This window comes from Hippoglossus hippoglossus, chromosome 7, assembly GCF_009819705.1.
Source record: "Hippoglossus hippoglossus isolate fHipHip1 chromosome 7, fHipHip1.pri, whole genome shotgun sequence".
In the NCBI taxonomy this organism is placed as follows: Eukaryota; Metazoa; Chordata; class Actinopteri; order Pleuronectiformes; family Pleuronectidae; genus Hippoglossus; species Hippoglossus hippoglossus.
The window spans coordinates 3,565,214-3,588,727 of NC_047157.1; the positions used below are offsets into that span (position 1 = coordinate 3,565,214).

At 40.7% G+C, this 23,514-nt stretch overlaps 1 protein-coding gene across 1 annotated transcript; it reads right to left on the reverse strand.

Annotated features, from left to right (window-relative positions):
- Window positions 1–767: 767 nt before the first annotated feature.
- Window positions 768–23,280, reverse strand: tm9sf4 (transmembrane 9 superfamily protein member 4). Its single transcript, XM_034589630.1, has 18 exons — window positions 23,156–23,280; window positions 18,657–18,767; window positions 16,898–16,997; window positions 16,570–16,726; window positions 14,974–15,124; window positions 14,118–14,241; window positions 13,864–13,985; window positions 13,252–13,363; window positions 12,607–12,677; window positions 11,467–11,599; window positions 11,071–11,152; window positions 10,878–10,953; window positions 8,098–8,181; window positions 7,556–7,731; window positions 7,364–7,427; window positions 5,913–6,032; window positions 4,709–4,798; window positions 768–3,825 (listed from the first exon to the last, which is right to left on the reverse strand). The coding sequence occupies exons 1-18, from the start codon at window positions 23,171–23,173 to the stop codon at window positions 3,676–3,678; spliced, it is 1,941 nt and encodes a 646-aa protein (XP_034445521.1). The 5' UTR covers window positions 23,174–23,280; the 3' UTR covers window positions 768–3,675.
- Between the last annotated feature and the right edge of the window lie 234 nt (window positions 23,281–23,514).

Genomic DNA, 23,514 nt, shown 5'->3' on the forward strand with positions numbered 1-23,514 from the left:
GTAAAGCCAAAACACCTTAAAGGGATAGTTCAATGAAAAATGAAAATGCAATCATCATCTACTCACCACTATACCAAAACACACAGGCCCCGACATTGATATTCAACTCTCAACAGCGTCATTTACACCATGTGGGTTAGGGTTAGGGTTAAATGTCCACTGCTATCTTCCTACGAGGTGCATTCACGGAACCTCGGACACACTATTTCCGCTAGTTTAGCTACTTCCAGTAGACATTTAAGTTTTATAAATGTTGTAAATGGCGTTGTTTCGAGTTGAATATGAATGTCGGGTCTTGCGTACACTTGGGTGCCACCACATGAGCAGTTATGTTTTTTCTGTTGTTTTATTACGTCTGAAGAACGTAATAATTGACTTCACTTGTATCGGATTTAGCTGCTACAAAGTTTACGTCTGATACTCCAGAAGTTTTGTGTGGACTCAAACACCCCATCGGGTCGGGTAGATGATGAGTGAATTATAATTTTTCGGTGAACTATCCCTTTAATCGCCCTCGGGGACTCGCTGCGGTATAGTTCATAAATCCTTTCTATGTTAATGGATGGGACATGAACCAAACTAAAAGGTCAAAGTACACGTCAAATATATTTAGTTTCTGTCATTTTGGTTCGAAAATTAACCGAGGCCAGTCCCTCCAGTTTGTCCACCCTGCAGGCATTTGTGCAGACAAATGGACACTGCATGTGGAAAATCTGCTTTGGTGCCCCTTTATGAAAATAAACCAACCCCACAACAGAAAGCTCTTCTTCATATTCAACTTGTCATTACTTTATTGTTTTTGTCATTGTACATTTTGTTATTGTACATTCTGTAAAAGCAACACAGAGAGAAGTAACAGAAACAGGTTCCTTTCAAAGTCATCATGAGCGTCATGCTTTTGGCTAAAACGATGATAGGAATCATTATAGAGCGCCACAAACAGCCAAACGCAAACAAATACAAAGCCATGTTCTATTATTTACATCGTAAACCCCTCGATCATACATACGTACGCATGACTCGGGCAACGTTAAAGTCTGTCTGTAAAAAAAGTCTCCCCTGTCGTGTGCACTTCCAACAGCAGGAGAGCCGTGTCTGCCAAAAACAGCAGCTCGATTGTCAGAGCTCAGTGACTCTGACATAATACAGAGGGTGGAACAGTGGTACAGAGATGATGCTGTCGGATGGTGTGGGAAGTCATGGTCGTTACAGGAATGCACTCATTTGAGTAGAGGCTGGTGTGTCTTGAAGCAAGTGGCAGGGGTAACTTAAATATTTTTGGCAACGTCTCGCTCTCTTCAAGCCGCTCATTAGGTGTTAATGACGAGGGGGAGAGGGCTCAGGGGGATGAGCTTTCATTCATTCTTTGTTTTAGCCCTGGAGAATCAGGGTTGATGCAGGCACCTGTTCCTTCTCTGTAAAGCCTCACGACAACATGTCACCTTTACTTCTGTGCAAAAACACCTGCCACCAGTATATTGGAAAAAAAAAAACTCAAAACAGAGTGAAGCTTCAATTCTTCACTAAGTTAGTCTGATGTCCCCATGAAGTCTGTGATAAAGTCCAATAAATGGGGAGGGGCTCAGGGAGCACTGCATGTTGTGAGCGTTCAGCTTAGTTCAATTTTAAAGATGCATATGTGTAGAAGGAGCGACGCTTGATAAAAACAATGTACTTCCCGGGTCTGTGTTAACATTCAGTCTTTAGAGTATTCTCTTTGAATAAGCACTAACATGTTGGCCTCTAACAACAACTAGTGACCTGCAACAGTGAGCCAGTGATCTGCAGCACCCGTCTCATCTGTTAGCAGAGACAGACTCGAGATTTACAGAGTAGTGGAATTCAACTGAGTTGTCAAGAGAAAATCTATTTGACATTTCTCCAAAATACACTTCTTGCAAAGAGTTACATGAGAAGACTGGCGTCACTCTCATGCTAAAAATGAAGCTATTCAGCAGCAGATTAGCTTAGCTTAGCATTAAGGCTGCGAAGAGGACAGCTAGCCTCTGTCTAGCACCTTCAAACTTTCCTAATTAAAATGAAAACCATCTTCAGTCACTTAGCAGAGCCAAGACATGACAAGATATATCTGGACAGATTAAACAAGAGATAGAACATTATTTTTTAAATTTGTTAGCTTTTGCGCTACCGGTGATTGGATTTTGTTACTTTTGCAGCCTACATCAGCTGTTCCGCCCAGTCTTTATGCTAAGCTATGCTAAGCTAACAGATTGATTGCCAATGAGGAGCCGTTAACTAGAGCAGCTTGTAAAGTCACATTTTATCAGGCTCCACACATTTTAAGTCTTTCAGCTGAAAAATAAAGAAAAAGTGCAAGATGCAAGGATGAGTTATGAGTCTACAAAAAGACATCGGCTGTACAAATCTGATAAGAACAATGTGGATAACACTTCAAAGCTCATCTCATGACACCAAAGCACTGTCAGAATCCCTCTGCCATCACTGGTAGAGACACACAGGTGATCTCGCTGTCGATTACACACAAAATGCCTCGTACATCAGTTTCAAACATGATATTTCCCGACAAAGCGGTCCTTTGAAACCAGCACCACAGCCAGCGATTCTGCACTTCTCTCCATTGCTGCATAGTTCAGCAGGCATCCAGCGATGCTCCGGGTACAGACGGACCACTTCAATGAGCGCTCTGTACGTAACCACCGCAAAAGCTTCAAACTCGGCTTTGTGTTGTAGACTTTCTATCCCAACTGGTTACTGCTCCTTGTCGTTTCTGCGTCAACCGCAGCCTTTTCTTTTCTCCCAATCCAGTGGCTTCAATTCGCTGCTTCAGAGCATCGGCTTCAGAGCTGTTGTATATCATTTGAACAATGTATTGTATGACCAGTATTTTGACTTTAATTAAAGACCCTTTGATTTGGAGAAAGAAGCTAATATTTGATTACAGAGGTGGTTAACATGGTCACACCAGGACATGGAAATTGAAGTAAAAAATAAAAGAACAGTTAATTTATCCTTTCTTGAGTTACAAGGTAGGACTCCCCAGCACAATTTTTCCATCCATATGATTAAGACACAACAAAGTTAACATAACCACAATTACACTCTCCGATCCTTCCCTGATCTGTCCAGTCTCCTCCACGAAGTCACATTTGAAACAGTGGAAAAAGCAAAGACAAAAGGTATGTGAAGACATCAGATGAAAATAACTTCACAGGAGATGACGATGGTGATGAGAAATTAAGTCAGAGATAAATTCTGGGATGGCAAAAATAAAAAACCCGGATAAGTTAGAATCACAAAACGAAAAGACGAGACGAAAATGTGCAGAAACCAACGTTAGACAAGCTTTGGCCCACTGTGTTGTGTGCAAGGTGAAACAGCAGGAGACATAAACTGTCCCATCAGAGGAGAATCGCCTCTGAGCCTCTGTCCTGGAGAGAGGAGGGTGAGAGAAGCGAGGGAGGGGGGGGGAGAGAGAGAGACAGCTGGTTTAGCTCTGCCACATGCTGTTCTTCCCCGTGACGCCAGTGGGTTGGGCTGTTGCACCATGAAAACACCCCTCTTGTTCCCTATTAACACAAGTCAGTGCTTGTTTGACATGAATGATAAAAATATATATTAAAAAAACAAAACAAAAAAGGAAATGTGACAAAAAATTAAACAAAACCCCCAAAAAACAGCAGCGGTGGTGACAACTCAGTCGATCTTGACTGCAGCGTAGATTTTCCTGATGAACATGTAGGCTGCGTAGAAACCAATCGTGCCTGTGAGCAGCCAGAACGACAGCACCATCAGGGTTGTGTAGCCGAAGTACAAGAGAGAGGGGATGAATTCCACAATGTCCAGCTGGAAGGGAATAAATAGAGGAGGAGTTCATTCTTAGGGGTTTCTTTTGCTCACTTTTATACATTTTGTGTAACATGTTTAAAAAGAAAATTCTGTATGATCTGCAATGTCCCTTCACGAGCCCTCTGAGACTCTGTAAGCTCCGTCGTGACTTGAGGAGTCAGAGATGTCTGTAGAGATTGATGCAGCATGCGCAAAGTTGAAAAAGTTGGTAGGTGCGCGACCAGCCAAAATGAAATTGTGCAACGGCATTCGCAAGAAATTACATTGCTTCCGTTGGCACTCCCCGATGCGCACAGAGGCTGTAACGGTGAGTACACACTTGGCTTAAGTTGGAAAGGGACAAGGTGATGTTAGGGTCTTTAGTTGCTTGCAATCTGCAACCTCACCTCTAGATGTCACATGTAGATGTCAAACTTAACTTAAATAAAATCTGAAAATGAATCTTGACCAGTAGTATCTGTGCAGTTTTCACATTCATCTGCCGAAGGTAAAGTTTTGTTCCATCTCACCTTAATCTCAGTTTAAGATAACAAGCTCATAGCACGATTTGGTGATGTATAGAATTGTTTATGTGTATTTAGCACAGAAGAAAATTACAAATAATAATATACAGTGCAGGGGGAGGCAAAACCCCAGTTGGCTTATTTTGAAGCCTCAACCAAAATAAAGTTAAAACTTCACAACATAAGACAATCAAAACATGGCATGCAGAAAATAATGATTACATATGAGAGTCAAACACAATGTCATAATATTATAACGAAGACTATTTAAAGACTCAGGCCAAACGTAAAAGGTCCTGCTGAAACAATGAGGGTTTGCCATTAAGACATTGATTTAAACAGCTGCATTGCAATCAAACATGTGTTTTACTCTTTACCTTGTTGACAAAGTAGAACACAGCGTAAACAAGGACGTAGAAAGCTGAGCCTCCTGAAACCAGAAAAGTCCTCCACCACCACCGGTAGTCCTGATAGTGAGGAGAGATGGAGACAACTGTTATATGGATTTCTTGGTTAACAATTCATATGGATTTCTTGGTGAAATAGTAAAATAGCGATACGCCCTCAATAAGGACACATTTTGGGAGCTGGTTATATGAAATACGTCAACCAGTTTTTCCTCCTAAAGCAGAAACAATTATTCTATACTATGTTTGTATAGTATGCTCTTTAACTCTGTAAAACCTCAGTATTTGTACCTTTCCTTACATGCTTTTTTTCAAAGTCACTACACTTCTTTGCTAGACATGAGATCTGTTGTTTTTTTCAGGAGAAGTAAAACAACACAAATATGTTGTTAACTTAGATGTTGTTCTGGGAGTGTTTTATGATAAGAAATTACGTTCTCATCGTCAGATGTTCATTTTGAACAAACATTGTTACATTATGGTTTTTTTTCAGACTTGCAGTGTTGCTAGGCGAGCCACTGTTCTTAAAGGGGACATAGCATGCCCATTTTACCACAAGTTGATATGGTTCCTTGGGGTCTTAATGAAATGTCTGTAACATACTTTGGTCAAAATACCACAAGGATCATTTAAAACAGCACCCTTTTTACCCTGTATAAAACAGCCCTCCACAGAGCGACCTGTTTTGAGTGCCTGTTCCTTTAAATGCTAATGAGCCAGCTCCCCCCTCTCCCCCCATGATTTTAAACGATATAAATTACATATTTTATATGATATAAATTATCAAATATGCATGGCAAGACCATGTAGGGAGACTTCCAGTTCCTTGTTACGAAACAATACCCAGGAAGCGCAATCGAGTCGCTCAAGCATGACGTTTCTGACTTAGAGGAACTATAACAAAACGCGCGAGTGTTTTTTCCCCAGAGTTTTTGGGTTGGTAGACATGCCAGATACCCACATTAACCTGTAGAAGCACTAACAAAGTGGAATTTGCATGCTATGTCCCCTTTAAACTCTGTTTATAGTGAGTCTTTTAGAGTTAGTCTGTGTTTTGTTAGAGTCTACACCAGTCTTCAGTAACTCCCACTGGTCAGACTGGGCAAACAAAAGGCTATTCATTTATTACTTCATCCATTAAATGAGTAGTGTTGGTTAGCCCAGCTGAACTCACCTCTGCACAGAGCTGGAAATAAACCATGACAATGCTGATCTGAGAGCAGGACACCACCAAAATGATGAACACCAGGAACAGGAAGCCGAAAAGATAATAGAACTGATTCTCCCAGATGGCCTGTAGGGGGCGACACACACACACACATTAATGACATTTCAGTGAACATGTGGTTTAAGAGAGTGAATATATATATATATATATATATATCATCACTGTAAAAACTAAATATATACATATATGGTTTAGATTATGATTCTACCTCTTTTTTGTATTTGTTATTTTCATGTTGGTGTCAGAACTGCCTCAACAATCACTAGTTCTCGGCATGAGAACTCGCTGGAATTCTCTCTATCTAATGCTGGAGAGATTCCTAAAACAATACCCTGCAATTCAAGCAGCCAGCCTAGATCAATGGCTGAGAAAGCATATGGAGAGGGACAGGTAGACAGAAAGACAGAAAGATGGACAACAGTGCCACTGGCTGGAAAGCTGACTGACTTTGTGCAGGGGAAATGTCATCCATACACAAATATACTGCCTCCTTCCCTGTCATTAAAATGTTTGATCTAAAAGGAAGCATTGTCTGTAGTCAACAGAGCATCATGGAAAAGATGGTGGTGATGCAATGTGGTCTGAGAAAAGCCAAGCAATAGAGGAAGAAGTCACTTTTTATGTCTGTGTAGTGCACTTTTGTGTGTGAGCCACTGAAACGTTAGTTAAGAGGGAACTGATGTAACAGCCTACTTTCGGTTTCTGACCAGCTCCGAAGCAGCTGACCCCCCCCCCCCCCCCCCCCCCATTTTAAGTGTAGCCGAGAGTTTTATTCACCTATAAAGAGTTAATAGTATAATAAGGACATGAAGAATGTGTGCTTGAACCAGGACAATATGACCGTTTACTTTTTAACAACTTCCGTTGGTGACCCTTAACAATTAAAGTCCCAAACAGATACACTGCTTATGACGACAGGAAACACAAATTCACTGACCAATCTTCCACAATAAGGCAACTTAATAGAAAAGCTTACGTAAATGACTTTTAAATAGCCAAATGTTACGCTATAAATTAGCTATATATTGCTTGTCGTGTGTCTTTTTCCTTCTTTAGTATCGATGATCGTGGAAACCGTGACATTTCCTCTGAAAATTGTCATGGCACCAAAATTTCATATTGTGACATCCCTAACTGGCACACACACATGCCCAGTGTATGTAAGTGGTCACATTCTTTTTCAGGCTTATTAATATAGACAGGGATTTAAACAGATTCAGAGCCGAAACACTCATGTGGACAAAGATTGTTTTAGTTTGAAAAAGTCCCAATGAAACTTATAAAACTTTCATCTGTGTCACAGTACTGACACACAGAAATTCAAACACCAACATGTGTGCAGCACTGTCAGCAGGTTTTGAATTGATCACAACAAAGAGCAAAGCAGCTGTACTCACACTGAAAATGAAGAAGAGCTCGATGAACATAGCCCCAAATGGCAGGATCCCAGCCATCAGGATTCTAGTGCAAAGAAAAGATTCTATATCACAAGACAGCACGCCTCAAGTTGAATGTTCAAACCCTTCAACATAGCCATCCCAGTAACTGATAAAAGATTAAGATCAGACCTAGATTGCTTGAAAACTCACCCGACAAACTTGTTCATGTACCAGCGCTGCTCTGGGACCTGCCGAGGGATCTGATTGGTGCGTACCGGGTTATCGTACGGCTGTTTGCGAAAGCCAAAGTAGTAGCCCAGGTAGACCAAGGGCATGGAGATACCGAACCACATACACAGCAGAGCCAGCATTGTGGTGAAGGGAACCTGATGAGGCAAGAGAAGAAAAGGACCATGTTTAACAATTCATGACACTGTACTGATTCTCTAAAACTGAACATGAACTAAAACAAAACACGTACATGCTCTTCATTTGGAATAAATCTGATAATAGCTCAGAGGATGTTATGTGTCGTAGCTGCTACTCTTTACTCAACTTTTATTTCTGCTATTGAACTCTAATATACCTGCACAAATTATTTTAACATGTTTTAGATTTTTAGAAAATCTTTCCTTTTAACAAAGCGATGAGGCTGGTAATTAAAATCCCATTAAAATCCAGTAATTAACCACCTGGTTTGTTGTTTCCTTATTTGCAATGAATGCACAGTACTTGTGAGGCATGAGACTCACCGCTCCAGAGGAGTGTTCTCCCCAGATGAAACAGTTGAGGATGAAGCAAATTCCAAAAACCACTGCAGGATACAAAGTCGCCGTCTGCAGAAGAGAGAAAAGAAGATGAGCTCAGCCTCTTTGTTCACAGTGACACCAATGGGACAATGTTCCTTCATTTACACATACAAATTGTCAAACAAACATTGGGTTTGCATTGAAAAATAAATGAATAGATTAACTCAGGAGGAATTCTTTACTTTGAAATTCTTCTACTTGATTTTAAGGACAGAAGTAGCCTGGCATTGTCATATCTCTCACATTAGATTGGAGTATATTCCATACTGCTTGTTTAGGTGGCTCAGTGCTGGCTTACTAAACGTGCCACATACAAACTGTTAAAAGCACAGTGAAGCAGCTTTCTGTTGATATGTTTAAGATTTTTTGTTCAAATATATTTGATTTAGGTCAGGGGAACATGAGGGCCAGTCAATGGCATCAATGCCTTGTCATCCAGGAACTGCCTACACGATTGAGGCTGGACATTGTCCTGCACCAGGAGGAACCCAGGGCCCACTGCACCAGTGTAAGATCGGAGAATCGCTCTGAGGATTTCATCCCAGTACCTAACAGCAGTCAGGGCACCGTTGGCTATGATATGGAGGTCTGTGCGACCCTCCAAGGATATGCCTCCCCAGACCATCACTGACCCACCGCCAAACCAGTCATGCTGGATGATGTAACAGGCAGCATAACGTTCACCACAGCTTCTCCAGACTCTTTCACACATCACATGTGCTCAGTGTGAACCGGCTCTTATCTCTTAAGACAAGAGGGCACCAGTGTCGGACCTGCCGATTCTGGTGTTCTCCGGCAAATGCCAATCGAGCTCCACAGAGCTGGGCTGTGAGCACAGGTCCCACTAGAGGAGGCCCTCATGCCACCCTCATGGAGTCTATTTCTGACAGTTTGGTCAGAGACATGCACACCAGTAGCCTGCTGGAGGTCATTTTGTAGGGCTCTGGCAGTGCTCCTCCTGTTCCTCCTCGCACAAAGGACTAGATACTGGTCCTGCTGCTGGGTTGATGCCCTTCTAAGGCCCTGTCCAGCTCTCCTTGTGTAACTGTCTCCTGGTATCTCCTCCATGCTCTTGAGACTGAGCTGGGACACACAGCAAACCTTCTTGCGACCGCACATATGGATGTGCCATTCTGTAGGAGCTGGACGACCTGTGCTACCTGATTGGGCTGCAGGTACCGCCTCATGCTACCATAGTGACAAGGACACCAGCAGGACACAAAACTAGGAAGGATAATTATAGAGCAGCTGTCTGTGGCCACCACATGTAAAACCATTCCTTTTGGGGGTTGTCCTGCTTTAGCCTCTCCTTTGCACCTGTTGTCACTTTCATTTGCACCAAAGCAAGTGAAATAGATTCACATCACTTGTGCTTCCCAAATGGACAGATTGATAAACCTGAAGTTTAACTGACTTGGTGTTATTCTGTGATGATTACGTTTTCCCTTAATTTCTTTGATCATTGTATTTCCACACACAACGTCTCAGATGCTCATGATCGTCTGGACAGGATGACTGCGCGTAACAGTGCTTACTTCACTTCGATTGATGGGTCAAGATGGCATTCAATAGGTAAAGCTGACAGTGATCACCCTCTGCTAGGTCTTGAAACAAACTAGACTGCATATTTAGAATTTGAACATGTCATTAGAGGTTGAATATGAACCCCCACGTTCAAATAAATGATTCAATTTTGATTTTGTTGCTACCAAGGCTTGTGTTTTAAACTGTATCGTCTGTTTCTCATTTCAGGGTTCCCACAACGTTGATTTTGCCACGGTGGCCCATACATTATAGGCCTGGTATCCTTGTACCGTGCTGTATTACCCTGCCCCATGTATTACCCTTCCTCCTCCTGACTTACCCGCTGACCTGCGCTCACTAAGCACGTTAACAATAAACACCAACCGTGATCAGAAGATATTAGGACACGAACTGTGCTTGAAATTTACTTTGTGTTTGTTTGATTCGCTCAAGAATTTATGAGACATGTTTTTAAACAAATTGGGGAAAAAAAGAAGTTTGCCACAAACAACTCCAGACGTAACGTGACCCGCACAGCCAGGACATTAGGGGTGACCGGAACGATCTGGATTCATGATCCAACATCATTGATTAATAACTAAATAAATGTGATCATCGGTTTGTGTGAAGAGGGACAGAGACGAGCAGACACACACACAATCCTGCATATAGGAGAGAAGTTCTTCCTGCAGATTATGACGCAACGCAGTGTTTTAACTTCATTGTTTCAGAAGAAGCGATGCCCCGTTTATCCATGAACACATAATCACGAATTCAGCAGGTTTTTATAAAGATAAATTCTATGTGTAAGTGAGATTAGAAAAGATCAGAGGAGCAGAGTCTCTTGTTGTCAGAGTGGAGTAATGTGTAATGCCTAGATGCAGTGGCGCTGCCAAGAGCGGTCAGTGGGGCCACCTGGATAGTGTACAGGCTATAATCAGTTTTTCACCACACAAGCCTTAGTGCCTTTATGTGGAGAGCATCAAAATAATCAAATTAATAACACCACTATTGATTTTAATATTTATTATTATTATTTTTTGGGGTGGGGTCAGATCACCCTCCTTTTGGGGGGGGACTCCAGCTGCTAAAAGAAATCCTATATACACTGCATTACTCAAGTTCATTATTATTATTATTATTATTATGAGAGATATTTGTTTCTTTCACATTATGGGGTTGATTTATTACTGACTTACACAAAAAGCTCCTTTCTTCCACCGATGACCCTTCAGGGTGCGGTACAGTCTTCCAGCAAAGAAACCACCAAACACACTGGATGAAACACATGCACAGGAAAAAGCAGTGTACAGTTAAAGAAATGCACTATTTAAATAGGAAGATATTTGGGAATTTCTTCATGGCTGTCAGAGAGATAAATGTGGCTCTTACCCCATGAACATGAAAAGGAAGCAAGCAGTGGTCATCAAGGCCCCTCTGCTGGATGGAGACAACATGCCCAGCATGGCAACGACTGTGACACACAGAGGAGAAAAGGTCAGTTTGAATGTTTCATAGATTACCTAGATCAAATTTTTCAACAGCTACTGGCTCCTGCAACTGAAGATCCTATTGCAGAACTAGAATTTAATGAATTGATCTGATAAGAATAGAGGTTTAACTAGGAGATTTTGATTCCTGAAACTGAAGTGGACAGTAGAGAAGACTCTTCACACTCTTTGAGTTGTTCGAATTACAACCACCGAGTGATGTTTCTTTAACCTCATGAACAATGAAAGAGGTGCGAGTCATTATCTGTAAAGTAACCAATGATAGAGAAACACTTACAGATGACGATGAGGATCATGCAGAAGAGCTGGATCCCCGAGCCCAGCAGAGAGCTGAGGATCATAGGATACTGAGGCGGCCTGAATACGTCACCGTGGACGTTCTTCCATCCCGACTCCTCCATAGTGTCCTCCTGGTAAGGGGGCAGGGAAATGTTATGAAGTGCCTGGAATATACTGATCTGATAAACATCAAGAACTCCAATCTGATTTCAGAAAAACTCAAATCAGTTGACATAAAATGTATTCTTTCTGATCTATGCAACTTCTCAAAGACATGGTTAGTGTTCTTTTGCAAAGACTTGCTGGAAGCATGCCCACTGTTTTTGATTGCATTTGGGCTGGGTGAAATAGTATTTTAAAATATCATCCCAATCAAAATGTTAATATCTGTCAATATCAATAATTAACAAGATATTCCTTCTAAATCGTAAAATATGATTTCTACTCCAGTGAGACAGTTGAAGTTACCAGACAGTGAATGGCGGATGAAAACTTTTTTGGGGGGGGGGGGGGGGGGGGGGGGGGGGGGAGACACACACAAACTCCCCCAATAAAAGTGAAACATTTCACAAATATGAGGCCGAAAATCCCAAAAAATTGTATGTGTTATAACTTGTACTATGCTTGATTAAGCATAAAAATCAATATATATATATATATTAGGGCTGTCAAACGATTAAAATTTTTAATCAGATTAATCACCATTTCTAAATGCCCGAAAAATCCCCATTTCTTCTGTATATTGTTGTGGAAACGGAAAGATAAATGACAGAAGGCGGATATATACATTTAACATTAGTTTTTTTATTGATGACAAGTCCAAATGATAGTTATTAAGATTAAAAAATTGAATAAAATCAATCTAAAACATACCACACCATAATTAAATGTGGCTGTCTCTTTGCTATGCCTCTGAGCAAATGTAGGATGATGTTATTTAGAATTTTTTTTTTAATCAAACTCAAAGATAAACTTTATCTTAAACAATTGGGACGGGTCATTCTGAGCATGCGTTAACGCGTTAATTTTGACAGCTCTAATATATATATATATATTGGACTTTATTTATATTGTTACTGAAAAACATTATATTCATTGTTATTGTATTTTATTACAGCGCAAGTGGGTATTTACTTACTATATCATCTTCTCTGTTGTAGTTAGCGATGTCCTTCCTCAAGGTCCTGATAATGATCATACTCAGAATACCTGAGAGAAGAAGAAAGATTTCATTCAGCAAGAAAAATTGAAACAGCAACAGTTCACATGCTGTCAAAAAACGAGTATATTTTTAAATGTATGGCAATCTTCAGACCCAAGTTCACAACTTTTTTAAATAAAAGTTCTGTAAAATTCAGCTTAATATAAAGCATTACAGCAACAAAACAAACTTTGTGCTTTTACTTTGTAGACAATTGCTAAAGAGGAAATGATGATGGGGATCAGAACCTGTGACACCACTGAATGTCTGTGTCATCAAAACATCAAAATGATCCTGTGCAATATCTTCAAGGTTAATGAAATAATCCAAATGAATTACATTCTTTGGTACTTCAAAATATTATGTTACTTATTACAAAAGTGACATGACATTTTTATTCAGTAACTGACAAAATGTCATAGTAATCTGAGCAGGATAAAATATAGATCTATAGATATAATGGACTTACATACACTCACAGGCTTTAAGGGTCCATGGGCCCAAGGACTTTCAGTGCTGTACTATGTTGATATGGACATTTAAGAGTTGAGCAGAGCAGAATATGTGAAAAACTGGACGTACCAGAAAGGAAGAAGACGACCACCACAGAGTTGACAATGGAGAACCAGTGAATCTGGACATCACTCATGGTCAAGTAAGTGTCCCATCGAGACGCCCACTTCACCTCGCTCTCCTGCACACAGGAGACAAGGGGCTCAGTGGTTCCTCCACCACACTTTATTTAACTCCAAATCCTAGAAAAGTCAACAGCTTGAAAAAATGCCTAAACTTTATCATGTGATCTCGTCCTTGGTCATCATTTTTCCTAACTATAGTCTGCAATTACTTGGACAGTCTCATATTTTCTATTGTTTTGATTAAAGGTGTTAAGTGTATTTTATCATAAGTATGATCAAAAACGTATTAAAATAGATCACAGTGGCCATGACCTTCGACCAACAAATTCCAACCAGTACACCCTTGAGTCCAAATTTGAAAAAATACCCTCAAGGTATTATATAGATACAATAGGATTTACCTAAAAGAAGAACAGCCCAAAAACATGTAGAGAAGAAGGAACTTAATAAAACTATATTTTGTAATACTCCTTTTGTCCTATTACTTTTGGGAATTTATTCGGGTTCAGACTGGTCTGACTCCTGGTTAGTGAGAATTTGTGCAGCAATCACTGACCTCCCAGTGGACAGAGTAGGTGAAGAGAACCTCGTTCTCCCTGGTTGGGTCGACCTCCTGGGGTGCAGAGCCACTGGCCTCTGGCAAGGTGCAAGTCTTGTCTTTTTCCACAGCTTTCAGATCTGAGGATGAATAAATACAGAACAAGTGATTACAATATTTACTTTACTGGCCACTTTGGAGGCAACATGTGTGTCTTCCTTTGATGCGAGGAGTTTTTAAATCACAATGGATCAGAGTGTGCTGACACTTACCTTCCACTTTTACACTTTGGGGTACAACCTCAAACCGCACGACCCTGTAGTCGTGAATTTCCCCCTCTTCCAGTTTCTCCCGGTGGAAGTACAGGATGAAGGACAGGTGGTTGTGTAGATAAAACTGTGAGGGAGAAAAAAGAAAGGCCAAGACAATAAGTATCCTAAGATTTCCCAGGATCTTCTAGAAATGTAGGAGTTAACCTTTAAGCCCCTGAACATGTAGTTGTGAAAATGTGTTTCTCTATCAAATATTCTAATGAATTAAAACATTACTAATTATGCAACAATCAAAGTTGAAGTTTGGATAAAAAAACGTATTCAGTGATATCTATTAAAAATTCTCAAATCACTTGTGTTGTAGGAATGGTTTGATCAGATATGACAAAAAAATAAATAATTGTCAATAATTGTCATTGAAGTTTGATTGAAACATTGTAACATCCCGCTCACTTCTCAAGCCACTAAGAAGAGCAGAGAATAAAATCAACATAATGATATATCAAAGTGCTAAAAACAACTGGACTTGGTTGAAACTCCAACTCAAGCAAGAGTTTCAAAGAAATTTTAAAAATGTAACCAAGTCCAGTTGACCTGTTTTTAGCACTTGGATATACCATGACTTGGATCACTGAGAATCTCCACAGACAAAATAAAAATACTCATTAGTTTATTTAAATGTAGGACAAGTAGGACACAAACATAATAAGAGCAGTGAAGGTAAACAATGCAGAAAGATAACATGCTAACACAATCTATAACTGAAGTCTCCTGATCATCTGCTTCCTGCACTCTCCGCCTTCTCTCCACCTCTGAACAATGTGCTCATGGCAGCACAATGCTATATAAAATCTACCTTGTTGTTGTCGACAAAGCCCAGTCTGTAGCCATGTTCAAACTGGACATCTTTCACCACATCCTCTCTTCTCTTCTGCTCCTCTTCACCTCCTGCCTCTCTGTTTGGGTAGAACTCTAACCTTGTGGCAACTGGCAGGTTATCTGCAATACTGAAAAGCACAGGGAGGGGTTCAATAAGTTTGCATAATGAACACAAAAAAACACAAATGCTAGAGAACCCAGGCTTACGCTGCAAAATGTGCTTTGCAGTAGCTTCGGCTTGTGTTTGAAGTGACTTAAAGGGGACATATCATGAAAATTCCACTTTGTTAGTGCTTCTACAGGTTAATGTGGGTATCTGGCATGTCTACCAACCCAAAAACTCTGGGAAAAAAACACTTGCGCGTTTTGTTATGGTTCCTCTAAGTCAGAAACGTCATGCTTGAGTGACTGGAATGAGCTTCCTGGGTTTTGTGTCGTAACAAGGCACTGGAAGTCTCCCTACATGGCCTTGGCTCACCCCCCACCTCATCCCCCCCACACTCGTTACACCGGGTTTACACCGGACACGCAGCGCCGCGCTCAAGTGCGCAGCCGCCTGGCTGTTCACACGGGACGCGCATTTCTCCGCGGTCTATGGCCAGCCCCATAGACTGTATATATAAGGTCAGCCCGCGATTCTGCTTTCTCCGCTTGTTGTTGTACCCGTTGAATGTCGGGGTTCGGGGGTAAATGATGGTCTTCATAGCCCCCCCCCCCCCACCCCTCTCTTTCTCTCTCTGTCTATCTGCTTGTGTGCTTGTAGTGGATGGGCAGAGGGGGACATTTAATTATGTGATTGGGAAAATTAAAACTCCAGGACAACAGAAGGGGAATACACAGTATGGGATGCATATTTGATAATTTATATCATACAAAATATGTAATTTATATATAGAGAGGGGAGGGGGGAGGGGGGAGCTGGCTCATTAGCATTTAAAGGAACAGGCACTCAAAACAGGTCACTCTGTGGAGGGCTGTTTTAGACAGGGTAAAAAGGGTGCTGTTTTATATGATCCTTGTGGTATTTTGACCAAAGTATGTTACAGACATTTCATTAAGACCCCAAGGAACCATATCAACTTGTGGTAACATGGGCATACAATGTCCCCTTTAAGTAAAAATCCCCCGTAGTCACTGGAAAAACCAATGTGGCACACAAAGTCACTAAAGCTGCTTAAAGACATACACTGGACTCCGCAGTTCCTCCGTATTTTCTCTGGAGGAGGTGCATGTGTATAAAGTCTGCAGAAACTACAGACTTCTCACTCCAACACAAATTTCAGAGTGAGAAGTCTGTAGTTTCTGCAGACTTTATCCACCTGGCCTCCTAGTATTAAGTCCGTAGAAATCACTTCACTTTTTTTAGCAGGTTTATGATGTTAAGAAAACCCTGCATATGTGCATTCATTTTAGTGAGAAGGGGTATAATGGATTGGCCCACTCCCGTGCGACCTTTAAAGGAGAAGCATTATAGATAATGAATGGGTGTAATGCATGGAATTCTGCAAAGCAATATGTTAAGATTAACATTTAAAAAGACTCTCCACAATAACAAGAGTGAAGACATGCTCACAGGTGAACGTAATACTCCTCCTGGATTCGCTCAGCAATCAGCTTGCTCTCTTTTACGCTGAGGATTTTCTTGCTGCACATCATCTCACATTTCTTGTCTTTGTTCATCTCAACATTGTAAAGACTGTTCACAATACGGTCCCCACGTAACACCTCACCTACAAGGAGAAAACAATAAAACAAAATGCAGAATATATATATTAAACCCTTGTATTTGTTTAACTGCAGCATTTCAAGATAACATTGAAAACGATCAGGTAAAATGAGGTGAAAAATGTATAAAAACGTCCCAAATCAATTTCCACACATGTCTGCAGCAGTCCACTTACCCAGGTTCTCTCCCTTGTAGAAAACAGATTCTGGCTTACAGAAAGGGAGTGAGTAGTATTCGTAAGGAAGCTGGGTCCGGGAGCTGGTCAGCTTCACTGCCTGAAAAACAAATCATCTGACTGACTGAGTGGGTCACAGATACTGCATTGTGATATGCAAAACTACTTGATCTGAATTTCACTGGTAACTGATTCTAAACACGATCAATGGTAATGCAAACTATCTGCCTATTAATAACCCTCAAACAAATACTGGTAACTTCCCAATTACAGTGACGCCTGACACAAGAAATATTTGTGTGTGAATATGAAGGTGTATGTAAATGTTAGTGTTATATAATGTTACATACTTTTAAATTAAATTTTGCAGTTAAACAAACAAACAACAAAAAATAAGTCCAGGTTTAAGTTTAACCAATGGCTGCCCATTATTAGGAGGACTACAGTAGACAGCCATTTCTTAGTGAATGCTGAAAGACAAAAGCCAGGGGTAGGGCTCATATGTGCTTTCCTGTCTAACCTGTTTTGTTTGTGTCAAACCAAGTCGGGTATTTCTTTGTCTGTTTAGTTTCAGTGTTTCAGCTGGTGGGGAAGCCTGGTCTAGACTGAGATCCACCATTTTAGGCCCCAGACTCTGTGCTCTTCTTAGTGGTTTGAGAAGTGGCTGTGGTTTGTTTGTGTGTGTCGTGCTTGTGTGATTCTCCACATGGGCCCATGTAGTGTGAGAAGTCACCAAAGCTCAATAAATGTGTTACATGTTGGACTAGGCCTGTCACGATAATTACATTATTGGCTTATCGTACATTAAATGGACACGACCACAATAATGAATTAAGTCGTGTTCATTCCTTTAAGTCAATTCAAAAATGGCGCAGAGTCTGCCGGAAATGCGATGCTACCAAGCGGACCAATCCCAGTTTATGTGGTCTGCATCTCCTGGACGCATTTTACATTTTTTGGGAGTTGCACATTAGGGTACAGCGTAGGGCTCTGTGTAGGGTACACGTCTACATGTAAGCTACGGCGTAGCTTCGACGTAGAACCATGAATTGGCCTTCAGCAAGAAATCATCTGGTGGATTATTTATTCCCTGTGGAGTTTTCCCGAAGGCAGATGCCAGGGTATGCCTGACTGACTAATCGACCTGACCATCAACGGTACTGTGAGGGCCCTGTACATATCGTAAACACTGTTTTATTAAACTGCTACAAGGAGGCTTCCCTTTCAATTTACTTTCCTGAGTCGTTGGAGTGGACTAGTTTTGTTGTGTTTGTTTCTGCCTTGATTTAACTGGACTTAACTGAATTGTGTCTTGCTTGTGGGGAAGACTGAAATGGACTTTCTACATACAAGGATTGAACTATGAATGCCCGAGACTGTGGGACACAAAAAGGTCTTAAAATGACAATATTATCATGTATTGACATTATTTCTGGGGCAATATATCGTCCAAGAAAAATAGTTATTGTGAGAGGCCTATGTTAGACCATATATTCTCATCCATACAGCTCTTGTTAATGTGTAATAAGTTAGCGTGAACATAAAACAGACTAAAAAGCAATAATGCATCATTTCACAGTCTAGACAAAACAAATTAAACTAAAAAAAGTTACCTAACCTCGATGTTGGTGAGCAGGACATTGGCTTGGTTCGACACAGTACCTTTATGATTTAAGGCACTGGTGGCAACTAATAAACAACCATATCACAAGGTATCTGCTAATCTGTGAAATGTTGATCAGATTAATTTGAATCTTACCTTAATATCTACTGTCTCACCCTCGTGGAAGTCCCTGGGAGCAACTCCGGGAACATAGAAGGGCCGCACCGCGGGCAACAAGGACAACAGCAGCAAGGCCAACCACGTCTCCTGCCACACACACAACCAAATATTTTGACCACATAGAAGCTTATGACATTTAACTTAATAAAAGTACGTTGATACCAAATTGATGGCTGAACAATAAGAACACAGGAATCGCGGTGGCTAAGGCCCCCCCCCCCCCCCGGACAACAATGACATATGGATTTGACACTAATAATGATGAAATCTAAAAGCCAGGCACCTCAAAGACAGGTATTTGGATCTGCACACAGAATTTAAGGTTAGTGAGTTTCATTTGTTCTTAATATTAACATGTCATCACAATGTTCATATCCTGAGATGTTACCATTACTGTTTCCAAACTGATACAACTGGTATCAGGTGTTGCAGCACTCTACACACACAACGCTCACAAAGGTAGTAACATTAGTAATGTTGTGCTCAGAACATTTGTAGCAACTGTCATTACTGTGCAGTATGTCAAAATGTTCTTCAGTGTTTAAATAAATATTTTCACACCATTGGGCTGCATTGAAACTACTGCCTGCAAAAAGTGTGTGTGTGTGTATGTATGTATGTATGTATGTGTGTCAAAATCATAGCACAAAGTTAGTCCACTGACAGAGAGAGATTCATTCAAATCAATAAAGAGTAGCTAGCTGTCTAGATTACATTTTTTTAGAAATTGCCTTATATAAAATGCATACCAAAGTATTCACACCACAGTTCCTGGCAAAGGATAACTACTATAATTATAAAGCACTGTCTAAGGAAGATTTAATGGATATTTCTAAGACACTGACCGAGTACTGCCCAGTATTTTCCCTCAATTGAAAAACTATAGCACTATAAGCATGTTAATCTGCCAAATGCAGATCATTGGCTGTTTCTGTAAGAAACAGGCCACAGCATGTGGACACTGACAAAGCTACAGTTTTCCAAACGGAGAAGGGAAACACTAAGCATCTGTCGCCCAGGTGATTCTGTGATGGAAGCTTTTCAGAGAGACCCTAAAACCGCCACGCCCATGTTTGCCTAAGGCTGTGTGAGAGACAGACTCCTCCATACGCTTTTCAAAAACATTGAACAATATTGGACAACCAATACCAGGGAGAAGATTGTATTTCTGACAGGACAACAATCCCAAAGATAAAGCAGCAGCAGAGCAGCACAAAAGGGTTTGACAACAACATTAAAAGCCTTAGAGTGACAGAGTCCACACTTAAATCCAATTCACAATCTAAACTGAGTGATATATGGACTGTACTTATCTGCCTTACTGTTAAACCCTATTGTAAACGAGGCTGGAGTTGCTGCCATGGGTACATTTACAAATAATAATGCGAAGGGAGGGGAGTTTAATGATATATCCCATCATGATACGCCTCCAAGAGATGTGGTTTCAATTAATAACTTTCTATTGTTGTGTGTTAAAAAAACCTTTGTAGCCCTGTGGTTTAGTTCTTCAAAACGACACACGATGAACAGGGTGCACATGGATTAATGATACTCTGAGTAATGAGATAGCACTAAAGGAAGTTAGTAAGCATGGCTAATGACTTAAACAACCATTGTGTTATTGCAAACTACGATAACAGCTAAAGAACAAAGAGAGTCCTCCCGTTGTGTTTGTACTTTGTTGCTGGTCTGTTGTGGTCATTGTGACATATTTCAACACTTTCCACCGGTGTTCCAGTTTAACTGGTGATCATGGCAACTGGTGATTTGTTGTCGTTATTCCAGATGTTGTCGGTCGGTTGCAGACTCGGTCACAGATTCATCATTTTCACAAAGCGCCTGTGTCTGAAGTGCGGTGATACACTGAAGGTCTCGTGGAAATAAACATCAAACAAAAACCCATCGAGAGTTAATATAATGTGTCCGTATCAACATCACGTTTAGACAACAATATAAATCATATTGGTAAAAAAAATTATATAGTACAAAAACTTGAACGGGATTCGAAACGACGAGCCAAAGCACTATGAGCTTCTGGCCTGATGACGATGTCATTACGCCACCGAGCCGCTGAGATGTTCGGTGCGCTTCACCTGAATGAAACGTGTTTTACTCTGTCAGCTGTATAACACCAGATGTGCTTTAAGGTAACGCCCATGTTATCTGGTGATAGTCCGAACACAGAATAAAACCTGCAGACCTAATACCAGGCTTCACAAACTGATGACCATTAATCATAGTAGACACAGGGAGTTATGAAGAATACTCACGCGTGGCCAGCTCCACGCAAAGAGCTTTCGTTTGACGCTGGTGATCATTACAATGCGCACACACCAAACACGTGTCATAGGAAAACATCCCTCACAATCAACAAGGTGGAAGCTTGTGTGGTGCTTTTGTGAGTAAAGCTGGTGAACGTGCTTTTATCGGATGTGTTGAGCTTCATGTGTTCTCCTGTCGCTGCTGGTTAAAGTCAGCAGACGTGATTTAAACCCTTTGATACACAACATAGATCAAAAGTGACCCGGCTCAGTTTATATTTTCTATATCTTTGCAGTGAATGAATTTCATCATTCAGTATTCAGGTACTTTTTGAATAAAACTAATTTTTGTATCACTACCCTTCTAATCCACAACATGGGTCAAAAATGACCCATATTCATTTCCTGTGTTAATTCATGTATTGAGTATTTCTTCGCTATATTTTTTAAATAAATGAATTTTATCATTTGATATTCCGGGTATTCATTAAATGACTTGTTTTTGATTACCACAAATCATTATTTTCCTTTTTCTTTCTTACTTTATAAACAAACGTAAATTCTGTATTTCTACATCACTTTCACACACATGGGTCAAAAATGACCCATACAGTATGTATTCACTACGGAACACCTACCATTCATTTCACACAGCTGCCGTTGCACATCTGATGCATGCAAGTCTTATTTTACAATCGATTACAAGTGAGAATATAATATGTACAATACTAACTAGATGTTAGCTAGCTAGCTTCTTTTCTGGCTAGCTAACCATAGCTAGATCAACATATGATTGATATGCATTTGAAAATATGCTTTTGATTTTCTTTATCCAGAGTGTTAGCATGGCATGTCACAATCATTTCAGACCTATGGTTGGTGAAGTTGCTTACGGTTGACATGTTCATAAAGATGCTGTATGAAGAACAGGATGTGGAAAATGAGGAGACAATTCTTGGCCTTGATTCTGAGTCTGAAATCCCTGATGCTGAGGACCTAGACTAGCTGATGTTTCACAGGATCAAACTGAAGTTGTGGGGGTGTCTTGGAATCCAGCTCTCCTAAATGGAGATGGCTCCTTTGATCAAAGAAGCCTCCTCCAAAACGAAGAAGGAATAATAAGCTATTAATGAATATAGCAAAGAAACACCCAGCCATGCATGAAATAACACAGGAAATGAATATTGGTCATTTTTGACCCATGTTGTGCAGTAGAAGGGGTTTGCATAGCTTGTGTATCAAAGGGTTAATGTGTGGAAGATCATTTCCTCTTCTACACTGAACATGGTGTTGGCATCATAAGGAGACTTATCCAGTGAGTGACCCGTGTAGATGAATCCAGCAGCGTCAGGAGGACACATGAAGCTCAACACATCCAATAAAAGCACGTTCACCAACTTTACTCACAAAAGCACCGCACAAGCTTCCAGCTCGTTGAGGGATGTTTTAATGTGACACGTGTTTGGGGCTTGGGGTGTGTTCATTGTAATAGTCACCAGCGTCAAACGAAATCTCTTTGCGATCGTCATCAGTCCAGAAGCTAAAACTGCTTTACCATGTCGTTTCGAATCCCGTTCAAGTATTTTGTACCATATTCATTTGTTTACCCATATGATTTATGTTGTTTGATGTTTATTTCAACGACAATTTGAGTAGATCACCGCACTTCACACACAGGCGCTTTGTGAAAATGACGAACCTGCGACCGAGTCTAGTACCGACCAGCAACATCTGGAATAAAGACAACAAATCACCAGTTGCCAAGATCCCCAGTTAAACTGGAACACCGGCAACAACCTCAAATCGATGCTGCCTGGTTCCACTGCTAACAGCTAACGTCAAGCCAAAGTTCAGCTTAGCCAATATGCCCTGGCTGTAGTCTGAATGACAGCCCGAATACTGTGCGTGTGTTCACCCACACTCAGTCAGTGCACTGCAATAAACTGGACGAACGACGAAATTCAGTGTTTTAACCACGGCTCACTGACATTCAAGCTAGGCAACGTTAGCTAACTTAGCTAACTCCAGCGAGCAGTTAGCCAGATCGTCAACATTCAAACAGCAGAGAACTCGTGTAAACCAGCGAGTAGTTAACCAGTCAGTGTTTACAGGCTGTGGGGGAAACCTGACCCGATCCACCACAGCGGAGAGGTACTGTGGGAACACAGGAGCGCAAATGTGGAGTTTGAAGGAAAAGAGTTCGCTTTTACTCACCATAGCCGCGGCCGCCATTTTGAATACGTGTCATTAGTGACGTCGCGCGAGGTGTCGGTTTTCGATCAATTCATTTATTTTTATTTTTTAAGACAGATTGAAAAGTCAAAGTTGCCTTTAAACCAAACTATTTTACAAGGCCATACCATTAGTGCATTTTATCCTATTTCTATTTCTAAATGTATTTGTTATTTACTATTACACATTTCCATCTACTTTTTTTGCTTTATTTTTCTCCTTCAACTTATTTCTAATTCTTTATACATATAGATTTGGTCCTTTTTTTATTTATTTTACCTCTTTTAATCTCTTTGCCTCCTTTTAATCTTTCATTTAACTTGAAAATTGTGCTTTCTGAT

Bases quoted from the DNA above. Each gene is read 5' to 3' on its own strand.
- tm9sf4 (XM_034589630.1), bottom strand. The intron at 16,727-16,897 runs GTAAGTGGACTG...TTCTCCTTGTAG, and splicing joins CTACAAGGGAGAGAACCTGG to GTGAGGTGTTACGTGGGGAC. The intron at 15,125-16,569 runs GTGAGCATGTCT...TGTGCTTTTCAG, and splicing joins GAGGAGTATTACGTTCACCT to TATTGCAGATAACCTGCCAG.